Genomic DNA, 22,405 nt, shown 5'->3' on the forward strand with positions numbered 1-22,405 from the left:
ACAAAACCAACAATAATATTAGCCACAGTGGTGGGAAGCAAAGTAAAATACATGCCTCGGTCACATGTTTTTGCCAGTGTTACAGTTGCATTCTTTTGGAGTTTGTGTCCCAGCGCCCTGGTGGCAGAGATTCCTCTGAGACAAGCTCCTCCCACTGCCTGGCGAGATGCATTTAGAGTCAGGAAGAGGGGTAGGCAGCTGTAGTGCATGGGCCCCATCCCTCCTGGTACCACTGACACAAGTAAAACAAACGCCCAGTGAGAGAGTTGAACTGCAAATGGGCAGTGGTCAGAAATCGCTTGGAATGGGTCAGTTTGTGGTCACAGGTACCCCAGTGGGAGCGGCTGGGTGTTGCTGAACATGCTGTTAGTTAGTGGCCGGGCTATGAGCTATGCGTGTTTGCTGACCCACCACTGCTGTACCAATGGCAATGGCTGCGATTCGGTTAGCTGCAGAGCTGACAGATGTTTGGCGCACTTCACAGGGCATTGTGGTTGTGGGAAGCTCAATCTTTTTGAGTGCAATGGAACCATGCATGAGATACCACAGGGAGCCAAATGTTTGCCTTCCTAGTGGAAATCCTGAATAGTCACATTGAGAGGGAAAGAACTGTGGTAACTTTAGGTTAAGCTCCGACTGTGGAGCAACAATATGCTATTAAATTCAGTGGAGTGACTTGCCAAACCCAAACAGACCATTGGTTCATCAAATCTGGTATCTTGCTTTTGGCTCTGGGCAATATCCACTGCTTGCAAGGAAGACAGATCTTCCCACTTGGCCAGGTGCACAATTCTGCTCTGGGGCAGGTGCCTGGGATTCCTTCCTGTCCCCTACAGGGATTAGTTTATTTCCTGAGACATGGAGTCTGATTATCCTTCATTCCATAACCCAAACTTCAGTACAATAGCCATAAAATTATTAGGCCACTATTCAAAATATATTTTTATTCAAGATAGCAAAAGTTTGCAATTAAGATTTGACATGCGCTGTATAGATTATTTAAATGTCCGTTAATTGGACACACTTTGGTGCTATCTTGTGTATGTGTGACGCACGTGCACACACACACGTATTTATAAATAAAATGAGATTGTGCCACTTTAAAAGGAACTGGATTCCCTGGAAGTTTGTCAGCTATAGTATTTGACCTCTATGACCTTGCATGGAAATGAATGTCACAGCCTGGCAATCTGCTCTGTGTGAACAGTTCTTTCCTTTATCCAGTGTGTTCTAAATTTACCTGCCTCTAATTTTATCAATTGACCCTTTGTTCCTGTATTCTATGGGGCAGTGAGTAAAGGAGGCACTACTCAGTTTTTACTACCCTTCGTAACCGTGTGTGTCTCAGTCATGCACTCACTATGTCAACCTTTGGCCATGCTGCATCACACATTGCTATTTAGGGGACACTCTCTCTGTCTCTCTCTGAGCTGTTGGTTTCACTCCTATTCTGCCTGAAAGGCATAATCTACAGAGAGCGACTCCTGCTCCTTTTTGGCTCAGGCACTGTGCATCTTTTTTTACATACACAAATTGTTGCTTCCTTGGTTCTTGCTCTTTGTAGAAGCAGGTGAAAGGTAGGAAGGTGCATTTGGCCATTATCCTAAATCCTCATTTATTAGCATCACTGCAATTTAGTGGGAGGCTGACAAATCGCCTGCTTGGCCAACCCCCACTCTCAGTACAGTACCATGTTAAACCAGTCACTTTCTCTGGTGATCTTGCATAATAATTGTGCCCCCTCACTGTCTGACATGGCATTCCTCATCCTGCACTCAGTGAGATGTTCTCCTAGCAACTCTTCATGCACAATGAGCCAGACCCATCCCATGTGTGACTCCATCAAAGGTGGAGAAGTTACAAGAGGGGACACTTGGTCTCTGCTCCCCCACAAAGAAGAGGAACACAGGAATTGCCAGATTGGATCAGATCTGTGGCCCATGTTGCTGGGTATCCTGTCTGTGACAGTGACCCATGACAGATGCTTCAGAGGAAGGGTGTGAGAACCCGACAGTCGCAGCTATGGGATAATTCTTCTTTCCTTCCCACACGCCAGTCCTTGTCTCTAATATTTATAGATTGGTTTAAACCCCAAAGCAGGAAGTTCAATATTCCTTAAAATTTTTTGTCATTGTTAATTATGACTGGATATCTATGTAACTATCCAGTCCCTTGCTGAATGTTGATAAGCATGCAGCAGTGACTTGGTGCAAAGGAGTAGTTTGGTGGCTTGTGTTAGACAGTTTGTCCAGGATTCAATATTTTTGGAAGTTCAGTACAAGCCCATTGTAAATATTGAACTTCATCCGCTCCCACTCTGCTGCATTCCCGTCTCAGCTTCTGAGATGTTTTGACACATGCAGCTCAGCTGTGCGGAAGCCGCATGCAGAATCCCTCCTGCTCCCTGGCTTGTGCCACACGCTCAGCTCAGAAGTCTGTGAATATTTGTCAAAAAGCTGAAAACAGGAGTGAAGCCAACTGAGTCTGAAGAGACTGTGATGGTTCATGGACAGGGGGACAAACCCCAGTCTGGATGGCAGAGCAACCAAGGAAATGAGAGGCAAAGGCTGGCAGAGGGAGACCACCCTGCCCTGGAGTGGAGGGGGGGGCCAGCTTCAGAGCCTGAGGAAGTCCTCCCTGCTCCCAGCAGCATTTACTGGCTCTGAGAGCGAGTCTGACTAGGAGCTCCTCGCCTAGGAGGAGGCGTCTGCAATGCAGCACTTCAGCAATGAGCAGGGTGGTGTGGGCTTAGCCATAGTGAATCACATCGCTGGTCCAGAGAGGCTAGGGTCCTGGCTGCGGCTGGTGGCTGGTGCTTCAGAGGAAATTCACCTGGCTGGCTGTGCACTGCTGAGATATACTGAGGCGAGTCCTGCCTGGCCTGAGACTGGCTGAGCCTTTACTTGCCTGTTAAGCGAAGGGTTTTCAGGAATGCCTTCTCCACCAGATTTGTGGGTGCCTCCTCTCCTCGAGGCCAGCTTCTCCTTGAGGGCTACAAGCAGCCCAGACCTGTCTATTTGCGGAAGACTTTTTAAAGATTTCATTTAAATGCTTTTATCAAAACTGATGCAAAGAGTCACTCAACCATGTAGCACCCTAGATAGCAAGTGACTGATCTGTTACTGCAAGCTCACCACGTCGCTCCTGACCCCTCTGCCCAGCTGCTTTGCTGTGCTGCTAGGCTGAAAGCTCCAAGGCAGGGACTGGGCCACCTTCTTGGCGCTGTCAGGTGCCTAGCATGCTTTTGGGCACTGTACATGCAAAAAGAGCCATTACTCCCGTCACAGCTCAGCAGCAGCAAAGAGATTCTGCAGGGTGGCCAGCTGGCGTGATTGCCTCAAATCCTCTGGCTTACAGCATGTAGATCCTCAAACAGCAGGAAGCTCTCTGCCCATCAAGCTGTGTCTGCCCCAGCCACAAGGGCTCCCCTACCAGCCTTAGCTGATGTCTTGACCCAGGGTGGGCTGCGTTGTGTGACAGCTGAATCTGAACCATAAAAAATAAAATACTGCAATTATGGCTCTTGGCCGGTTTCCTTTGTGCAGTAGTGACGGTTGCAGGCCCTGCCCTGTCAGTGTGCCAGGGGGTACTGCTGTTGTAGGAATATACGATTTCCAACGCTGGCCATAAGAATGGTTTTACCACTCTCCTTACCATGGCCAGCGTTCACTGGAAGCATTAGCCTTCCAGACAATGGCTAGGTGGCACTCTAGGCAGTGCAGTTCTAGGCAGCTCTGAGCCCAGACTCTCTGCTCAGAGTCCCTTAGGAAAAGGGAACAAGTGAACATATTCCCCATTTAGTTTCTGGAAAGTCAACACCCTATGATCAGGGGGTTTCTGTAATGGCAAAGCCCTGCAGGTTTGGAACCACTGCCATCCAATTTTCCATAGATTGGGGTCAAACCAGCCCCTCTTGGAGATGGTGACCCTGAGCTGGATTTACACCAGCACTGCCCATCGTGGGGGTCAGGCCATGCAGTTCATAGGAGAAATTGAGTCCCAGCTGCAGTCTTGCTCTCTGTGTCAGGCAAGAAGGCCTCACTTCAGCAACCACCCCTCTGCTTTTTGCACCCTTTCCCCTGAACTCCTCTTATCAGTAGGATCCTAGTTTTGCTTTATTCCTTGTAATGTTGGTTTCCTACAGTTTGTTGGGGAGTGGCAATCCACTGCCCAGGGCTCCACCCAACAAACCCCTTCTCCTCTGCAGCATGCATCAGCCTGGAGTTCTGAGAGCCTGCTGCAGTCTGTACTGCAAGCCTGCTAACTCTATTAATATTGTCCTACTGCCAGCAGGGGGTGCTGGCGCTCTCATTAGCAACGTAAGGTCGGACGTTTCTCTGCTCTCCGTTTCCTTCTGCTTATTTGGTCCTTCCCCCCCCCCTTTTTTATGCTAGTGACCTCTCTGCTCCATGTGATCTCCACACGCACGAACACCCGTTGTTCCCCGTGCACGGCTGAAGCACCACCTACCCCATGGCAATAAAAACATACAAAAAACGTTAACTCATGAAATGGGCCCAGCCATCCATCACGCTGACTAGTCTGTGAAAGGAGCCACTTCAAAAGGCAATTGTTTGCATTTCTTCAAATGCCTTGTTGTAACTGTAGCATATGCAGACAATTGCTGAAAGCACATTAATTATTAATAAAGGAATTTTTTACTCTTGATTGCAAAATGAATTAAACAACTTGAGAAAGCTGGCAGTGTTACTCACGATCCCGAGTCACAAAAGAACACAGATAATTCTTAACACTGATCAGAATCCTGGACCTTAATTTCTGGATTCTTGCTCCCATTTGGCATTCACCCCAATGCTCACTTGTCACCTATCTTTTGAATTTAACCATTGAATATCTCGGGCCTTTAATTCTGGAAAAGGTGGGTAAGGTGTCTGAGAATAAATTGGATCAGGGACTGAAAAGTGAGGATTCCTCCCTCCCCCCATCCCCCAACTGGAGCAAACACAAGAAGGTACAACTTTGTGCTTTATCTTGTTAATGCTCTTTGTCATTGATCAGAGGAGATGAAAAAATCCGTCAGTGCAGCAGTTCTAAGTACATGGCCTCGAGCAGGTGATCAAGCAGGTGACTCTAATTATGAGGCCTGGAAATGTGCTAGCAATATATGGCTTTCTGAATTCCAGCTGAATGCAGCCGTGGCCAGTGCCACCTGTAAGTAACTATGAGCAGCATGATGTGTGCTGGTTTTGAGAAAAAACAGGTCCCAAAGTGTGTGCCAAGTCTGAACTGCTGCCCGTCCTTCCAGGCTTAGACAATTGCGATTAGAAAAGCATTGTTCACTTTGAGTGGAGAGAATAAACATGTAGCTCAGAACTACTTAGCCTTCCAGAGCTGATGTCCACAGGCATGAGGTCTGGGGCTGGGGCTAGCCAATCAAACCGATCCCTGCTGTCCCACTGATCTGTGATTTTTCATCTCTTTATCTGGATGATGAAACAGTTTTGCATGTACAGTTAGCTGGTCTGCAGTCACACATCACAGGTGTATTCTCTCTTTTGTGGTGTTCGCTGTAGCTTTTATACTTGTACCTGTGCAGTGTGTTCTAGGATTTGGATGACAGTTGCTAAGGGACTCAGCTTTGATCTCAAAAATGTGTATCTTTCATTTTCAGTTTCCACCTACTACTCTCCCCCCCCCCCCCGCACCCTCGGGCAGTGTTCTAAGTGCATTTGGATGTACGTTTTGTGGGCATTATCAGACAGAGTGTAAAAGTAGCTTTCTGAAATAGCAAGGCCACAAACTGTCTCTGAAAGCAGGCAGATCTTTGTACTAAAGTTGGTAAGTATTTTTAAAATTCCTATCACGTTAATTGTTTTCTGCTGATTGTTGTCTGCCAAAACGTAGAAACAACAAATTGTGAAACCCAAAATGTGAACTGTAAAATAAAAGAGAGAATGTGTATGAAAACCGTTTCTGGAGGTGTATACTTGCCGAAGCTGGTGGGAAGACTGGTCGCCATATGGCACAAGATATTTAAAATAGTCTCTCATGACACAATTTACTATTGCTGAGGATGCTGAACTGACATGCAGAGAGGATACTGATCCGGAAAGGGGAGGTTTAGCACTGAAAAAAGGAAATCTTCAATAAATAATAAACCTCTGTGAAACAGCAGCAGACAATGACCATTGTTTGCAGTGGAGATGGGGAAAGAGAACGAAGAGTTTGAAATATTTAGAACTTGCAGCGCACTCTAAGTGCACTCTTGCGCTCAGCTGAATGGTTTGAGTCCAACTGGCAGAGACTGTGGCTGTGCATTAATTCTTCAGCTCCCTAGAAGAAAGCCCTGTAAGTAGGTGCAGAAATTGAATCCCTTTGTGTCTCCGCTTCTGCATTTCTTATCAACCACCTAAAGTACAAATGTTGTTTTGCAACAATATTATCAAGGAGGCTGACTGTTTGCTGGCAGTGGTGTAAGAGGGAATGTCCAGCTTACTTTTTGCATGGTTCTTGACAGTAGGCTCTGAGATACATGGCTGCAGAATTGCTTTAGGAAGGTATTTTTTTAAAAAATTCAGGTTAGCTACTGAAGATGAGCCAAGGACTAACCAACTGTAGGCTCAATAATTACTAGGGTACATCTACACAAGGATAGCAGACCTGTGGCATGGCAGTGGCTGGCTTGGGTCAGCTGACCTCGGGTTGCGGGGCTAAAAATCCCGGTGTAGACATTTGGACTTGGACTGAAGCCTGAGTTCTGGGACCCTCCACCCACCCAGTGCTCGGATTGATGCCTGAGCCCAAATGTCTACACAGTGATTTTTTTTCAGCCCCTGAACCCAAGCCCAAGTCAGCTGACCCAGGCCAGCCATGAATTTGTTTTTTTTTTCCTGGTGCAGGCATATCCGTAGATTTTTCCAGACAGAGAGAGTTAAAGTGGAATTCAGAAAAGGAGTTTGGATTAGGGTTGAATAGAATCGTAGAACTCTAGGGCTGAAAGGAAGAAGTGATCAAGTCCAGCCCCTGGCGCTGAGCCAGGACCATAGGCGCTGACTTCCTCCCTGCCTAGTGGGTGACCGACCCCACGGCCCTGTCTTGCCTCAGCCCCACCCCTGCCCTGCCTCTTCTCACCCCTGCACTGTCCTTGCCCCACCCCGATTCCACCCCTTCCCCAAAGTCCCTGCCCCCTTCCCACCCGCATTCCACTCCCTTCCTCCAAGTCTCCATCCCTGCCCTGCCTCTTCTCCGCCTCCTCCCCAGTGCGCGCCGCATCCCTGCTCCTCTCCCTCCCTCCCGGAAAGTCCTAAGCGCTGCCAAACAGCTGTTGGGAGGCGGAAAGGGCTGTTATCAAGTCCCCCCACAGCCACCTTTTCTCAAAACACATAGACTGCATTACCCTAGTTTGCTTATGAGATGGTCATGTGGGACTATGTTGAAAACCTTACTAAAATCAAGATATATCACATCTACAGCTTCCCCCCATCCACTAGGCCAGTGACCCTGTCAAAGAAGGAAATGAGGTTGGTTTGACATGATTTGTTCTTGACAAATCCCTGCTGGCTATTCCTTATAACGCTATTATCCTCCAGGTGCTTACAAATTAATTGTTTAATAATTTGTTCTAGTATCTTTCCAGGTATTGAAGTTAGGCTGACTGGTCTATAATTCCTCAGGTCCTCTTTGTTCCTCTTCTCCAGTCTTCTGGAACCTCACCAGTCCTCCAGGAGTTCTCTAAGATAATTGCTAATGGTTCTGAGATTTCCTCATCTAGTTCCTTAAGCACTCTAGGATGAATTTCGTTAGGCCATGCTGAATGGAATACATATAACTTATCTAAATATCCTTTAACCTCTTCTTTCCCTATTTTGGCTTGCATTCCTTCCCCCTTGTTAATCTTATATGTCTTGAGTATCTGGTCACCTTCACCTTTTTAGTGAAGACTGAAGCAAAATAGGCAAAGAACACCTCGCCTTTTTGTTGTCATCAGTTATTAGCTCTCCTTCCCTGCTAAGAAGAGAACCTATACTGTCCTTCGCCTTTCTTTTGCTCCTATTGTATTTAAAGAACCTCTTCTTATTGCTTAAACAATGAAGTTACTTGCTCTGTTCTTGGGATTTGTACCTAGAAGATCCCCTTTGTTAAAGATTAAAGACCTTGTAAATTATCTACAGATGCTGTGATGGGGATATCTGCAATGATACAACTGCTTAGTGATCCTCCCTTCTAGAAGGCTGCAGGAAGCTTCCCCTCTTGGTTCTATGCATCATGGCAGAGCCTAAAAGCTTTCCAAATACCTGAGGGTGATAGACTGACTGCCCTATAGTGTGTGTCTAGGACCCAGCCCAGTTGGGGCCTGTGGTCACGACACGAGCACAAAAATAATCATTGCTGGGTTTAGGGAGCCGCACTGGGAACTTCAGGGTGCAAAATTTGGAGGCAGATTCATTTTAGCAGCATGGAGACTTCTCAAAAGTCAGTGCTCATTTAAAAAACAAACCAAACCCCATGTCCCTGCCCCTACCCTGCTCCCTGGGAGTCCCGGTGCATAACTGCAGCCAAGGCGAGTCTCTGCCTTCATTGCCTAGGGAAACACAGGGTCAAACGATAGATCTAAAGGGTATATTATACCCCCGTGAGGCAGCTGAGCCCGGCAGTAAGCAGGAGGGAACCGGTCCAGAGCACACACAGTGCTTTGAAACTCAGCAGGAGTTCTGCCAGCAGAAGCACCTGAGAGGGAGGCTCTGAATTGTTGCCTTGTCTAGATATCCCCTCGGCCCCACCCCATGTATTCCCTGTGGCCCGTCCCCTCCAGATAGGGTTGTCAGGTGCCCGGTCAAAAAGGGACCCTTTTAAAAGTCTGGTTGGCGGTGCCGTGGGGATCCAGGGCTAAGGCAGGCTCCATACGGGTCCTGGAAGCAGCCGCCAGATCCCTGCGGTGCATGGGCAGCCAGAGAGGTTCCCAGTAAACAATTCATAGCCCATCAAACCTTGTGATCATCCTATTATCTTAAGTTGTATTAAGGAGTGGCCAGTGCTGTCTGTCAGTATTATTACTTCCAGGACGCATTAGGTGGAAGGCAAGAACTTTTAAATGTTACTGTTTATGCTGACTCTTACATCTCCATGATCTGGGGTCCTATTGCCATAGGACCCAATGTTCTCATATAGGAGTTGAAAACACAGTAACCTGGAATGACTGGATCAGCGTCCCCAGCTCTTTGCAATTGTTGCCTCCAGTTCCCATCACCAGTCTGGCTTTAGCTTTAATCTAACAGAAAAGAAAATATTATTTTTTTTCATTGTACATATAGCCAGTCATAAAAAGGAGAACTTGAATCTAGTTTTCCTTGAAGATCAAAGTTCTGTTTAGTAGCAAAGCTTCAGTATTCCTCTGTTTAGCTTTTGCACCCAGACCAATGATTCAGAATGAGAAGTTGTCAGATGGCAGAAGTGTTTCCGGAGTCATGGGTGGCCCTCCACAGGGAGCACCCAGCGTTGGCTGGTGTGTCATTCATTCTATTACTTTTCTTATCACCCTGTGGAATACTAAATCCTGATTGATTTGAGCTGAAATAAATGCCCTGAGTGTGATTATGGTCTCACACCTGTTTTATATCAATCTATTGACTTAAGTGAAGTTACTCCTGATTTACATAGGTGTAAGTGAAAGGAGAATCAGGCCTTTTATGTAATGTGTGTGTTTGTTTAGGAGGGGATGTGAAAGTGAATCCAGCTTGGAGTAGGAGTGATGGCAGATCTTACTGAGTACACATCCATTTACCATCTAATCCTATGATCCTATATGCATGCCCAGCACAGCACCTGCCAATAGGACCATTCTGGACCCGAGTCCAGTCCCTTATACTCCAAAATGCAGCATGCACTGGCTGTAGGATCTTGCCTGTCTGCTTGGGAAGCACAGGGACCGGTCTGTTATGGGTTTGTAAAGGGAAATCTCTAGGACAGGTAGAATGATGCTTTGATGCTGGACAGGAGCCACATTCTTGCTTGGGGATGGGTGTGCGGACTGGTTCTGGTGGAAATAGAAGCCACCGTCACACTAGTCTCTCAAGTTAGACGCACCCCAGATGTTTGTTGCGGTCCCCTAAAAAGTGTGTTTTAATTCTTTGACTACTGAGTTACCTCTGCCACCCTTGTGTCAGCCAGAAACGGAAATATCTGACCTGCTGCTGGAGAGACAGCTTGGGAGGTGTTCTCAGCCCATTCAGAGCAAGGATGTGGCCCTGTGAAGGAGTTTGTCTTGCATGATTCAGAGCCCAGAAAGGGAGAGTATTCACCCAGGCTTGGGGAAATACTTACCGATGTTTCAGGAGCAATAGAGTCTCTTGTCGAGGAGAGAGACATCCTGGACAATCTAATTATCTTCCCTCTCCCCTTCCTCGTATTCTCCCTTGCCTATTCTGACAACCTGTATTTCTAGTACTCTCTGCTTGGGTCTGTATGCTGTTGCTGAACAGGTGAGTGGTGGGTGTCTAGTGTATTGTAATATACAAAAGAAAGCTCAATCAAAATACTGCCTTAGCACCAAGTGAAATTTGCATTTATGCCGTAGTTTGTTGCTGAGGAGAAAGCCCGTTGAAATGAATGTTTATTTCGGCTGTCATTCGGCAAAGTACAACAGAAATAAAGTGATACTTTGTCTGCAGCTGTTGCTCTAGGTACCTTTTAGCTATTGACCATTTTTTGCAAGAACTATGTGGGATTGGTAAAAAACTCTGTTTTCTCCTTGTCAGTGCTTGATACTTGAATTTAAATCTGTCCTCAATCTGTCTGGCTTCATAGTGGTGTTGTTGTGAGGATGATTTATATAAACGGGTACAGGTTTTATATGGAAATCTTCCTTTAATGGAGGTAGCTCACATTCTAATACAGAACACCCCTTTGCTGAGATGACTGTTTGTTTGTTTTTTTCTCAGACACTTGGTAATAAATTGCACCCTAAACAGTTATTGTTGCCAAAAGCTTCTGAATTTTTTTTAACTGCACAGGCTTTATGTATGACTGAGACCTCTGCATGCTTTAGTCTAATACAAAGACTTCAAGAGATGGCATAAAGGAGGCTTTGGTTCCATTTTTTCTCCTTTACCCTCTAATCTCTCTGTCCCTCACTCTTCTTCCTCTTTGTCGCTGTGTCTCTATTAAAAAGCAATAAAACCCTTTAAAATGCAAAGGCAGTCAGCGAGCCCTCGGGGCAGCATTCTTCGTGTGATTAGGGCACTGGGTTCTCTCTGCTCCTGTCATTGTGTAAACTCAGCAACCAGCCTTGAGAGCCTGCACCCGGCTTTGCCTGTCAGCGCGCAGAATAGCTGTGGACTCGCCTCCCAGGTGGGAGCCTTCGCTGTGGATAGTGTTTTCATGTGACTGCATCTACAGCCACCCGCTTCCCACCGTTAGAGAGACGCAACTGCACATCCAGGACTGAACCAGGGTAGAGCCCTGAATTGCACCTGGGGAGAGGCGAATAGCCCCACACCTCTAATGGTAACGTAGGGAGAACAATGCTAATTAGAGGGACAATGGCAGGCCCCATCCATGCTACTGAAAGAGGTCAGAGCAATTTGGTGTCCCTCTGCTCCGCTGTTGGAAGCGAAGAGTGGGCAAGTCCTTAGAAGCTACGGGCTGGGAGGCTGGAAGTGTGCAGGCTTGGGCAGAGTGCATTGCGATTCCTGCAGGAGGGGAAGCCAGGACAAGAATTATTTGGATTAAATGTTCCCCAGGAGTGTGTGGGGAGGCTGGTCCTGTGAGCAATTGGAGCAGGAAAATGTACCGAATGCAACTGTGCCTCCCAGGGGCTTGCTCTGCAAGTGAATAGGGTGACCACATGTCCTGCTTTTATTGGGACAGTCCCAATATTCGGGGCTTCATCTTGTATAGGTGCCCATCACCTCCCACCCCGCCCTGCTTTTCACAGTGGCTGTCTGGTCACCCTCCATGAGAGAAGTGGTATCAGTAAGCGACAGGTGTTCAGTTTTTCATTAATGAATTGGGGCTAATCAGTAAAAGAGATATGAAGCCTCTTCTAATAGTCCCCACAGATTTAATGTCTTCAGCTCAGCCACATCCAGCTGGCAGTGAGGAGCTCTCCCACGCTGAGTGAGGCTGGGCTGAGTCAGTGTGCGGAGGGGAGTTCTCTCGGGGAAATCCAGGGTCTTGCAGGTGTGCTGCGTGCTGCAGTGGGGGCACTCGTGCCCCTGAGTCAGCGCCCAGGCGGGAGTGCTCCGCAATGCAGCGTTGCTCAAGGTCCTGGCCTTTGTACACCCAAGGTCAATAAGGATCCCATGGCACACCTGACCAGAGCAGGGGTGTTAGCTCGCATGGCCTGATGTAGGGAGGCAAAATATGATGACTGAAATCCCTGTGGCATTTCAATTGGAGAAGTTGTTTGTTTTGGGACCAGTGGTCCTTGGGGTGTCGCAGGACTGGGCCTTTCCTGCGCTAACCTGTTAACATAGCATCCCTGTGTGATGTTAAACAATTGCCGTATTTCACTCCAGGAGCGGCTGCACATTCATGGCTGGTGAAGTGGTCCCTGTATAGAAAATGCACATTTTCAGTTAGTTTGCATGTGCACTTCGGTGCCAGCAGATCCCGATGGTGTTACAAAGGCTCACAACACGTTGGAAATGCTTTGGTTGTGCATGTCTGTAGCTATGTCCCACGTGATGAGAAGTGGCCCTATTAGTTAATTTGAACAGGACCACACATGAATCTTTCCATGATACTCGTAATATGTAACATTCTGCTTAGGAATTGACAGCATAAGAACTGGGTCCCCCCAGTGAGATGTATTCCATCAATGTGCGGTAACCGTAGCACGTGAAATGTAGCTAGCGGATGGTAACAATTGACCTGTAACAATCTTACTCCCACCTCTTTGGGTCTCAGGCCCGCGGAGTCCATACCCAGAGAGCCTCTGCAGATATGGAAAACATCAGGTTCTCTTCCTTTAATGGGAATCCTACAGGTTTATCCATAAAGGACTGGGGTGGTGCACACGCAACAGAGGGAGAATAGGCTCAGGATCTGTTTTTCATAATGTAAAGGGATGAGCTAATGCTGCGGCTCCACCTCATGTGCCCTACAGTGGTTAGCTGTTGCAGGGTTCCTATGATGTTAGAGTACGTACCATTGGCAAGCAAAGTAGAATTAACACCCTTAGCTACTTGATTTCTGGCTTGAGATCCGTAAATTTGATGCAAAGCTAATCTGTTAGATTTAATGACAGGTTTCAGAGTAACAGCCGTGTTAGTCTGTATTCGCAAAAAGAAAAGGAGTACTTGTGGCACCTTAGAGACTAACCAATTTATTTGAGCATGAGCTTTCGTGAGCTACAGCTCACTTCATCGGATGCATACTGTGGAAACTGTAGCAGACTTTATATATACACAGAGAATATGAAAAAATATGTGTGTGTATGGGGGTGGGGGGGATGTGAGAAAACCTGGATTTGTGCTGGAAATGGCCCACCTTAATTATGCACATTGTAGGGAGAATGGTCACTTTGGATGAGCTATTACCAGCAGGATAGTGAGTTTGTGTGTGTGGTTTTTGGGAGGGGGGTGAGAGAACCTGGATTTGTGCAGGAAATGGCCCAACTTTATTATCATGCACATTGTGTAAAGAGTTGTCACTTTGGATGGGCTATCACCAGCAGGAGAGTGAATTTGTGTGGGGGGGTGGAGGGTGAGAAAACCTGGATTTGTGCTGGAAATGCCCACCTGATGATCACTTTAGATAAGCTATTACCAGCTGGACAGTGGGGTGGGAGGAGGTATTTTTTCATATTCTCTGTGTATATATAAAGTCTGCTACAGTTTCCACAGCATGCATCCGATGAAGTGAGCTGTAGCTCACGAAAGCTCATGCTCAAATAAATTGGTTAGTCTCTAAGGTGCCACAAGTACTCCTTTTCTGTTAGATTTAAGTGAGACTATTTTCCTGCATTTTCAGTCTGTGCTTGACAGGATTTCACAATGAAATTTCTGGGTGCCTGAAATACCCGCTGGAATATTGGGGAATAGTTTCCCCATACATCATTTGCCAGAGAATACAAATGGAGGCTAAACCTAGAGCAAGTAGCAAAAGTGAGTGAGCATATCTTCAAAGCCAGTAATTAGCTATCAGAAACAGTGCTTTCTGCACATGGTAATTTTTCTGCCTACACTGTTCTGTAGCCTTTTATTTTCCACATTACTTATTTTCCATCACAATCAGTTGACTCAGATCAGTGCTAAAGAAGCTGTATTGTTTACCACCTTAGACTGCACATGGGGTTGTTGTGACTGATGTACAAATAGAAAATGGATCTTGATCAGGACACAGATTTTTATATGCTGCTTCTAAAGCGATTTCTGCTGCTCAGTTGCTTTGCTAGGGTTCGTGTTCCTACCAGCCTTGCTCTTCCTGACTTGTACCTTGGAAATCTTTTCATAATGTTTGATTTCTGCAGTCACTTGCATAATGACGAAGGAGTGTGCAGTGGATTTAGAGATTCCTATTAGCCAGGTCGCTCATTTAATGTATTTTTGTGAATTTCCTTATAGGAAATTGCAGGGAAGACAAAAATATTTAAATAGCTCACTGAGAACAGCAAAACCTAGTAAATCTCCAGGGCTGTTTCCCTTGGGGTCTGGAATACAGTTGCAAAACGCTGTCATGCAGTTTGACGTGTCCATCACATTTTATAATAAAGTTACATGTTTAGATAATCCTTTATTAACTCTTTATAAACTAGCAGGTGTTACAAGCATGTTTCAGGTCGAGATAATACATGTTATAAATGGTTATGCACATCAGTATTTATATATCTGGAGGATAATTAAGATGGAAAGCAGTTCGCAATCTTAATTCATACACTTAAAATAGTAAAACAGTGCTGTGAGGAGGTAGTCTGCCACTGAGGGCAGTAGTGCCTAATGGGCAGCCCGCCCTGGTGCCTGGCTTTGACTTTTAAGGGTTTGGAAGGTCCCATAAGTACATTTGGAGACCGAATGGTGATTGGGGAAGGAATCTGAGACTGGAACTTTAAGGGCATAAAACCTTGCAGAGAAGGCAGGGCCGGGCTCCTCCGTCTCCCAACCCATTGGAAAAATGTTAGTAGAAGCGGAGCAGCATAAAAACGGGTGCTGTCTCCTCCCACCAGCAGACGGAGTGAGAGGAGAAGGCTGGGCTGCTGACCCCTTCAGATTGGAAGGCTAACTGGGGAGGGTGCTCAGCTGAAGAGAGCAGGCTAAAGCCTTGCAACTGATTAAGCCAAGGCAAAGTAACAGGATACAAACCCAGTCCCAGAGAGAGCGCTGAGGGGGAACACCTGTTTAAAGGAGAGAGCTACTGACTTGCAGTACAATCCAGCTGCCACAGGGAAGAGCTGAGACTGGTTTTTAGGAAACGCTTCTGTAGTTGGTCCTAGGAGAAGCTGAGGAACCACCAGTTCAAGGTAGGGGCTGCAGAATCTGCAGATCTTGTGAAGATGCTGGTGACTGAGGTACAGGTAGGGGCAGCCCAGAGAAAACTGGGGAAGGATGGAAGGAATGTCCTGAGCTGCCTAAACAGGGTCCCTGGGCTGGAACCCAGGGGACAGAATGCTGGGCGTGGGCCCCTCTACCACCCCACCCCCCCCCGGCAGAGCTGTGCCAGGCATAAGCAGACTTAGGGCTTGTCTATGCGGGCACGTTACAGCGCTGCAACTTTCTCACTCGGGTGTAAAACACCACCCCCGGGCGCTGCACGCTTCAGCACTGTAATGTGCCCGGGTAGACCGTGCCCCAGCGCTGGGAGCCACCCCCCTCCTGGAGGTGGGGTTTTTAGGGTGCTGGGAGACACACACACCACGGTAAAGGGCTGCCACAGCAGCGCTTTAGCATTGCTAGTGAAGACGGGCCCTAAGCGTTTGCTTAGGGCCCCAAGCAGTTCAAGGGGGTCCCCCATTAATTATTAGTGTGTGTTTGTCAGGGGGTGACGAGTTCCCCTGGACCGTTTGCCACCTGGAACTGGGGTACCACTGAGCCCTCTCACCCACCAGCCTGGGCTGTCTCTCACAGTGCTGCTGTGACAAGCTGCACTTCCGCTCCCAGTCCTACACTTCCTCCAGCACTCTCGCAGGTAGGGACACACCCGGTTGTAGTAACATGCAGGCTCTCTGACCAGCCACTGCATGAACCAACAGTAGAAAGGCTGCAGCCGAGGTAACGCGGCTCCCCAGGTTGCATTCCCTCTGGATCATAAACCCAAAATTATACTGTCTTGCACTGCACAGGGATTTGTACAGTGTAAGCTCACAGAGTTGCCCCCCCCCCACCCCAATGTAGGGAGGAATATGCCACAGCCTTTTCCCCTGGAGCTACGATTTCCCAGGCATTTCAGTCAAATCCACTGGTTTAGATAAAGCAAAAACAAGTTTATTAACTACAAAAGAGAGATTTTAAGGGGTAGCAAACAGATCAAAGCAGATTACCCAGCAAATAAACAAAAACACAAACTAGGCTTCACACTAGTTTGCCTATGAATTAGCAGTTCTTCAAGTGCTTGCTCATGTCCACTCCGTATTAGGGGGTGTGCGTGGGTGTGCGCTCACCACAGGCGCCGGTGCCGGAAGTTTTCCCCCTCCGGGGCATCGGTAGGGGCCCGGTGCTGGGGCCCTTTGGAGTGGTGCGCGCATGCCGCGGTATATGGGGCACTGCCAGCTCCCCCCTCCCTCAGCTCCTTCTTACCGCCAGTGCTGGACCGTTTGCTGCTCTGGCTTACATTGGTTTTGTTCTCCATTCTTGCGAACATTATAAAACCTGTAATACAGTTGTATATAGTTAGTAGTTGAATTAGTTCTTAAAGTCTTCATTAGTCCTGAACGGGACTCCGCCAGGCATGGCCTGGTCCCCAGGATTTAAGCCCTATGATCCTCGCAAATGGCCTATGCCCATCAGCGATCCACGTAGTAGCTGCCCGATGCACTTGGGCGAAGGGCACGTAAGTGACAAGTGTCGTATTTTATAAGTGCTTCAAACTCAGGATGGAAAAGGAGCGTGGCAACCGCCTGAACGCACTTCTGGTGGAGTCGGCGCTCGCTCCAGCACCGGGCGAGGGTCCAACTCCGCACGGAGCACGGCGGCATCGCTGCACAGTGCTCCACCAGTGCCGGCCCCCACTCAGCACCGATCCCCCTCCACGGCTCCAGCCGGGAGCCGAAGAAGACAGCGAGGGGAAGATCCCCTACCTCCTGCAAGGGAAAGGAGAGGGCTGGGGCTGAGCCAAGATCCACGCCGGGCAGCTCAACGCCCCCTTTGGGAAGTCAGGCCCCAGCTCAAGTTTGAGCGGTGCAGAGCAGCCCATCCCATACCTTGCCTGTAACTTTGGATAGCGGTGCAGGCCTCTGCCAGCTTCAGGTGCCATTGATGCCCGAAGCCCTACAGGTGGCTCAGGCGGTCCTGACCCTTTGTCTCAAACCCTCCGTTTGTGGAAAAACGCTGACGTCCCAAGATGGAGTCCAGAGTCTGATGATCTGGTCACCGGCCCTTGCACACCTTGCTGAGTCAAAGCAGCCATTACTTATGAGCTGTCTGGAGCGTTCGCAGGACGGCTCACCAGGTGGGGGATAAACTTCTCCTTAGGCCTGTTGTTCCCCCTGAGGGCCTCATTACCTCAAATAGGCCCTTCCCCACTCACAATCTAGACTGGAAGCATCTTGCCTAGTAAGCAACACCCAGGTGTAACTACATGTGAAATACAGAGTCAATAGTCATAACTTCAGACACACAAATGATCCGTGCACACGAATAGGATAATCGTATTCAGCAAATCAAAGCTTTTCCAATGACATCTTACATGACCCATCTTGCATAAAATGCATCATAATTATGCCATTATCATATAATATCGCTATGGAGAATATGGGGTGCAGTGTCATGGGGGGGGGGAAATATTCTTGCATAGGGCTCCCAATGGGGTAGGAGCAGCCCTGCCCCAGGCCAAAAGGAGAAAGACCGTGAAGAACAGAAAGGGCCAGATAGAGGCTGGGAGATGGGCTTGAAATAAACTAGATTGAGTTAACCCCAGAAGGGGAATGGACGGAGTGGTGAGCTGGCTGGAGGGAGAGGCCGCACCCCTCAGTGGACTTTTGTGGCACTAGGATAATTGGAGGCGGTGCTGTGCTGTGCTGAGAAAATCCCTGTAATTTTGTACCTGGCCACTAGGAGGCAGTCTGGATTTGAGAGGCATGATGACACATGGTAAAAATTCATATATGTAAAAATGGGAGGTGCAGTGGGTCAATACCATGTCTTATCCTGACTTTGCAGACACATGTTCAAGTCCTGCTCCTGCCCCAAGTCAAAAGGACTTTGGATCACTTAAATGATCCATCAGTCCTGAGTAGTGATCCATAGGTCTTGACACAACAATACAGGAGGAGTGTGTTCTCTAGGTGTTTCTTAGAAATGTTTTCACAGCACTTCTGGTCCTCGGACTGAGACATGTCGCCATACACTGCAGCGAACAGTGTCACGGCAGAGCAAGGGGTGTGTGTTTGGGGGGTGGGTGTTTCATAACTAATTCTGGGTCTGGCTTTTCATTGTGGAAATCTGGAAATCATACCAGCACTAATGACTTATGTTTATTAAAAAGGTAAATGTTTTTAGGTCTGGATTTTCTTTTGCAGGCTGAGAACATTTCATTTGCTCTCTTCTGTTTCCTTTGAGTCCCTTATTATTATTTTATTTATTATATTGTAATGGAAACCAGAAGGCCAAGCCCATATTGGGACCCCATTGTATTACAGGGTATCCTGGTTCTTGTCCTAAAGTTTATTTATGATCCAATTTAAGAAAGACACAGCAAGTAAATGTAACAGACAGTAAGAAGGCAGAGAAGGGCGGGTATCAGCAATAAGAAAGCACATTTACATAGGCTAGTTGTGTGCATAACTTGATGGTTCCAAATCATTCAAGAACAGAGATCAATAGATCATCAGCTGTCCCTACTGGATGCACAACTCACCATTTATGTGAGAATTGCATACAACGCTATCTAGCTGGGGTTGCCAATATTCTCCATACTTACCTGTGCGCTTACGGAATTTAAGATGCTACAGCTTCGTTCACTTGTAATGAAATTTTGGAGAGCATCCAACTTCTTCAGAACGTTGGTTTGCTCCGCTCTTCGTGGATCATTGTGAAATGTGACTGTTCTCTATTGTCCGTGGTATGTGCTAGCACTGAAAATAATCATTCCTTCTGTTCTGTTGTCTGTCTGTATCACTGTACGCAGATGAAGTCGTCTGATATTGACCAGGAACTATTCACGGAAAGCTATTGCAAAGTGTGCAGTGCTCAGCTAATCTCAGAATCTCAGCGGGTGGCACATTATGAGGTAAGAGCTTTTGTTACTCAGAGCTTAAATTTGTTAGAATGACGTTTTGCAATGGCTATAATCCATTGCTGGAAACTGCAGAGTTCTTCTGCTTTGGTGGAATCGCTTTTTGGGCCATCATTGAATCTTGATGCAGAAATGTAGAGACTATTCTTTAAAATTCCCATGCTTAGAGAACAGTAAAACAAGTCCCTGAGCTACATCCACTCAATATATGGCCTGGACTTGATTTTCTAAGTTTTTCTTTGGCACTTAGGAATGTCTGGCAATGCTACCCCAATGTATGGAATACTTGTTGTTCTGCTTGGTCTCATTCTGTTAATACCTTGTGGATAAAACTTCTCCTTTATAAGATCATTGAACCTATCCATTATAGAAAGGAAATGCATGAAAAGAAGATATCTTTGCAGCTGATTTCGTAACTGGCCTAGTAGTATTTTAAACAGGACAATGCAATCAAAAACGTAAATGCAGAACGACGCTGTTTAAATTAAAAGTAATTTTATTGCTGGTTATATTGTTCTCTAATTGTTTAAATAATGCCATTGTAACATTCCCTGCTGCATCTCTTCTTGCTGCTGCCTAAACTTGCAAAGTCAGTTCTGCAATTTGAAGACTGTATTGAAAAACTAGGTTTCAAAAAGCAAGTAGTTAGTGAGATCCGGTAAGAGTTCAGCAATTTGAACTCAAGTTTTCATATTAAATGTGCTGTGCTATCCATTGCTGAGAAGAAATTTCTAATTTTGCAGAGAATAGATTAGTATTTGAATGTATTTAAGCACTTAAGAGGTAGGCAAGCTATAAACAATTAGAAAGGATATATCATTAGAGATGTGTTAGAACAGCAATTAACAGCACTGCACATCATCAAAACAAAATTAAATAAATTCCCATTAAACAGGGAGGCAATCGCAGAAGGATATCCCATTGTATAATGCTAGTAAGAGGAAAATAATACAGTACATACCCCGCCTTGACATGGGATACCGGAGCGTACACTCTTTGAGCTGTAGGGAACACGCTGCATGGAGTTCGGGAGGAAAGGTGTAAATGGTTGTAAATGTGATGCTGGCTTTGTGTCAGTCAGAAATGAATACTGCACTCAGATTGCGGATTTGGCCACTGTGTGGGGCTGTGTTGGGATAAATGGAAGGTGAACGCATTAGCACAAGCGGACAGGCTGTGGAATATTAATCACAATGGGACTTCAGTCACTCTCATATCCACCCTGGCTGTGCTTTTAGTAATCAGTGACAGGGGTGAGTCTGAAATGGGACCTGTCTTTCCCAACCTAGAACACTGGCAAGCTCTAGGGGAAGGGAGTTTTTACGGGCAGCTTGAGGGTGGGGCCTCTTTTGTGCATGGGTTTTATGACTTGGTGAACATGAAACTCAATGCAAAACTCTGCTGATGCCACCAAGGTTTGCATTGTTGTCAACCAAATGACAATTCTGTTCTCAGGGTTCCTCGGCACAGATTGGTTTGCTCAAACCTCAGCTCCGGTTTACGTGAATGTTTTGCCCTGGGTGTACGTTTGCGGGAGAATTTGTCCCACCGTTGGCAGTGGAAACTGACAACAGCCTTGACTGGTGCATTGTAGAGGAGGACATGTTGTCCTTAATAAATAAGGAACTTGTCACAACAGCCTTGCCCTGTATATCCTGCCCTGGCTTCCCTAGAGACTGAAACGGACATCCCCAGCAGCTACTGCCAACTCTAAGGCAGCAACCTTCCAGCTCTTGATAATGCTGCAAGAGGAAGCCAATATTCAGCGCCCAGGAGACGGAGGCACGAGTGCAGAAAATAGGAACTGCTACCTGTGAGCAATGGGGTACGCTAGCAGCCTGGTTTCGTCTGCCCGTGTAATTGCTGGTGCCAGCTGAGTTGTTAATGTTTTGGAAATGGGGAAACCAACCTGGTTTTGTGTTGTGTTTATCTGGAGCGATGTGTCAGGCTAGTTTGTCATACCTGTGCAATCCCAGCAGACACTGCTGACATCAGGTGCAGCAGCTCCATTATGTAACCGGGCCTACCAGGCTCTGCGACGCAATGAGCGCAGGGAGCTGGAAATCTGAAGGGACAAGCCAAACATGCCCACCCACCTCAAGGAATTGGAGTGGCAAAGACCCAGCCCGGAGCTTTCCTTCCGATACAGCGAAGATGTTGAGCTGCTGCGCTGATGGTGCCAGCAGCAGTGTATCGGAGCCGGCACGTTCCCCTCCATCCATCTCGGTATTTGTTCCTCTTCAGCTGGCTCTGAGTGGCTCTTCCAGCAGCTGCAGCAGTGTTTGTTCTCCTGGCAGGCCAGGCCAGGCCCCTACTGTCTTGGTTTCTTTGTGCTCCAGAGTAGAATGTTTCCTTCTGACAAAGCCCCTATAAAACCCAATGCCTCCCAGGTATTTGGGTGCTTTTGAATATGGGAGCAACCATGACTGGTCCACAGACAGTTCTATTCCCTGGATTAACCTACTGCTGAATGCAGAGGGGAGGACATAAGCCCTGTAGTGCAGCTCTTGGTGATACCTCCAGGCTTGAGACACGATATTTTAGAAGAAGCAATGCTTGCACAGATGGCTCTTCCAGGAATGTTGCTACAGGGAACGGAAGCAGCAGGGGGAAGGGGCATAGCTGTGCAATTGATTCATTTTATTTGACTTTTACCTTCTGTTTGTATCTTGCATTTGTCTTTTGTTTAAAAACAAAAAAAACCCCAACCCACTTACAAATCAATCTCCAGTTCTTGGATTCTGTACGCTGTGAAGTGCGGCGCATGTACCCCTGCTGTGGTCTCTGATTCTTTGATGCAAAATTTTGGAAAGAATTTTCTGGGACAGATTTTACTTTTTCTCCTACATTTGTAGCTGTTGAACAAACACCATTTATGTCCCAATTTAGAAGAAACTCCAAAAACAGCCTTTGCTCCACGAGCATACTCCCTACAGAGCTGGTATTTGTAAAGAAAACCCCTCTTTTCCTGTGGAAATAGCCGGCCGTTTGTCACTAAAGTCTCATATTTCAGCCCCATAAGAAAGGATTAATTGTGCAAAAACGGGTTATGAGCTTT

General features: G+C 47.0%; 1 protein-coding gene across 5 annotated transcripts in view; it reads left to right on the forward strand.

Moving 5' to 3' along the window:
* The window catches only part of ZMAT4 (zinc finger matrin-type 4), a 424,404-nt gene that overhangs the window by 17,933 nt on the left and 384,066 nt on the right, over positions 1 to 22,405 (forward strand). For all 5 annotated transcript variants that reach the window (XM_073325308.1, XM_073325310.1, XM_073325309.1 and 2 more), the window contains exon 2: positions 19,240 to 19,341. In XM_073325308.1, the coding sequence (XP_073181409.1) occupies positions 19,240 to 19,341 (102 nt within the window). The remainder of the gene's footprint in view (positions 1 to 19,239; positions 19,342 to 22,405) is intronic.

The sequence above is a fragment of the Lepidochelys kempii genome, chromosome 26, assembly GCF_965140265.1.
Source record: "Lepidochelys kempii isolate rLepKem1 chromosome 26, rLepKem1.hap2, whole genome shotgun sequence".
Classification (NCBI taxonomy): Eukaryota; Metazoa; Chordata; order Testudines; family Cheloniidae; genus Lepidochelys; species Lepidochelys kempii.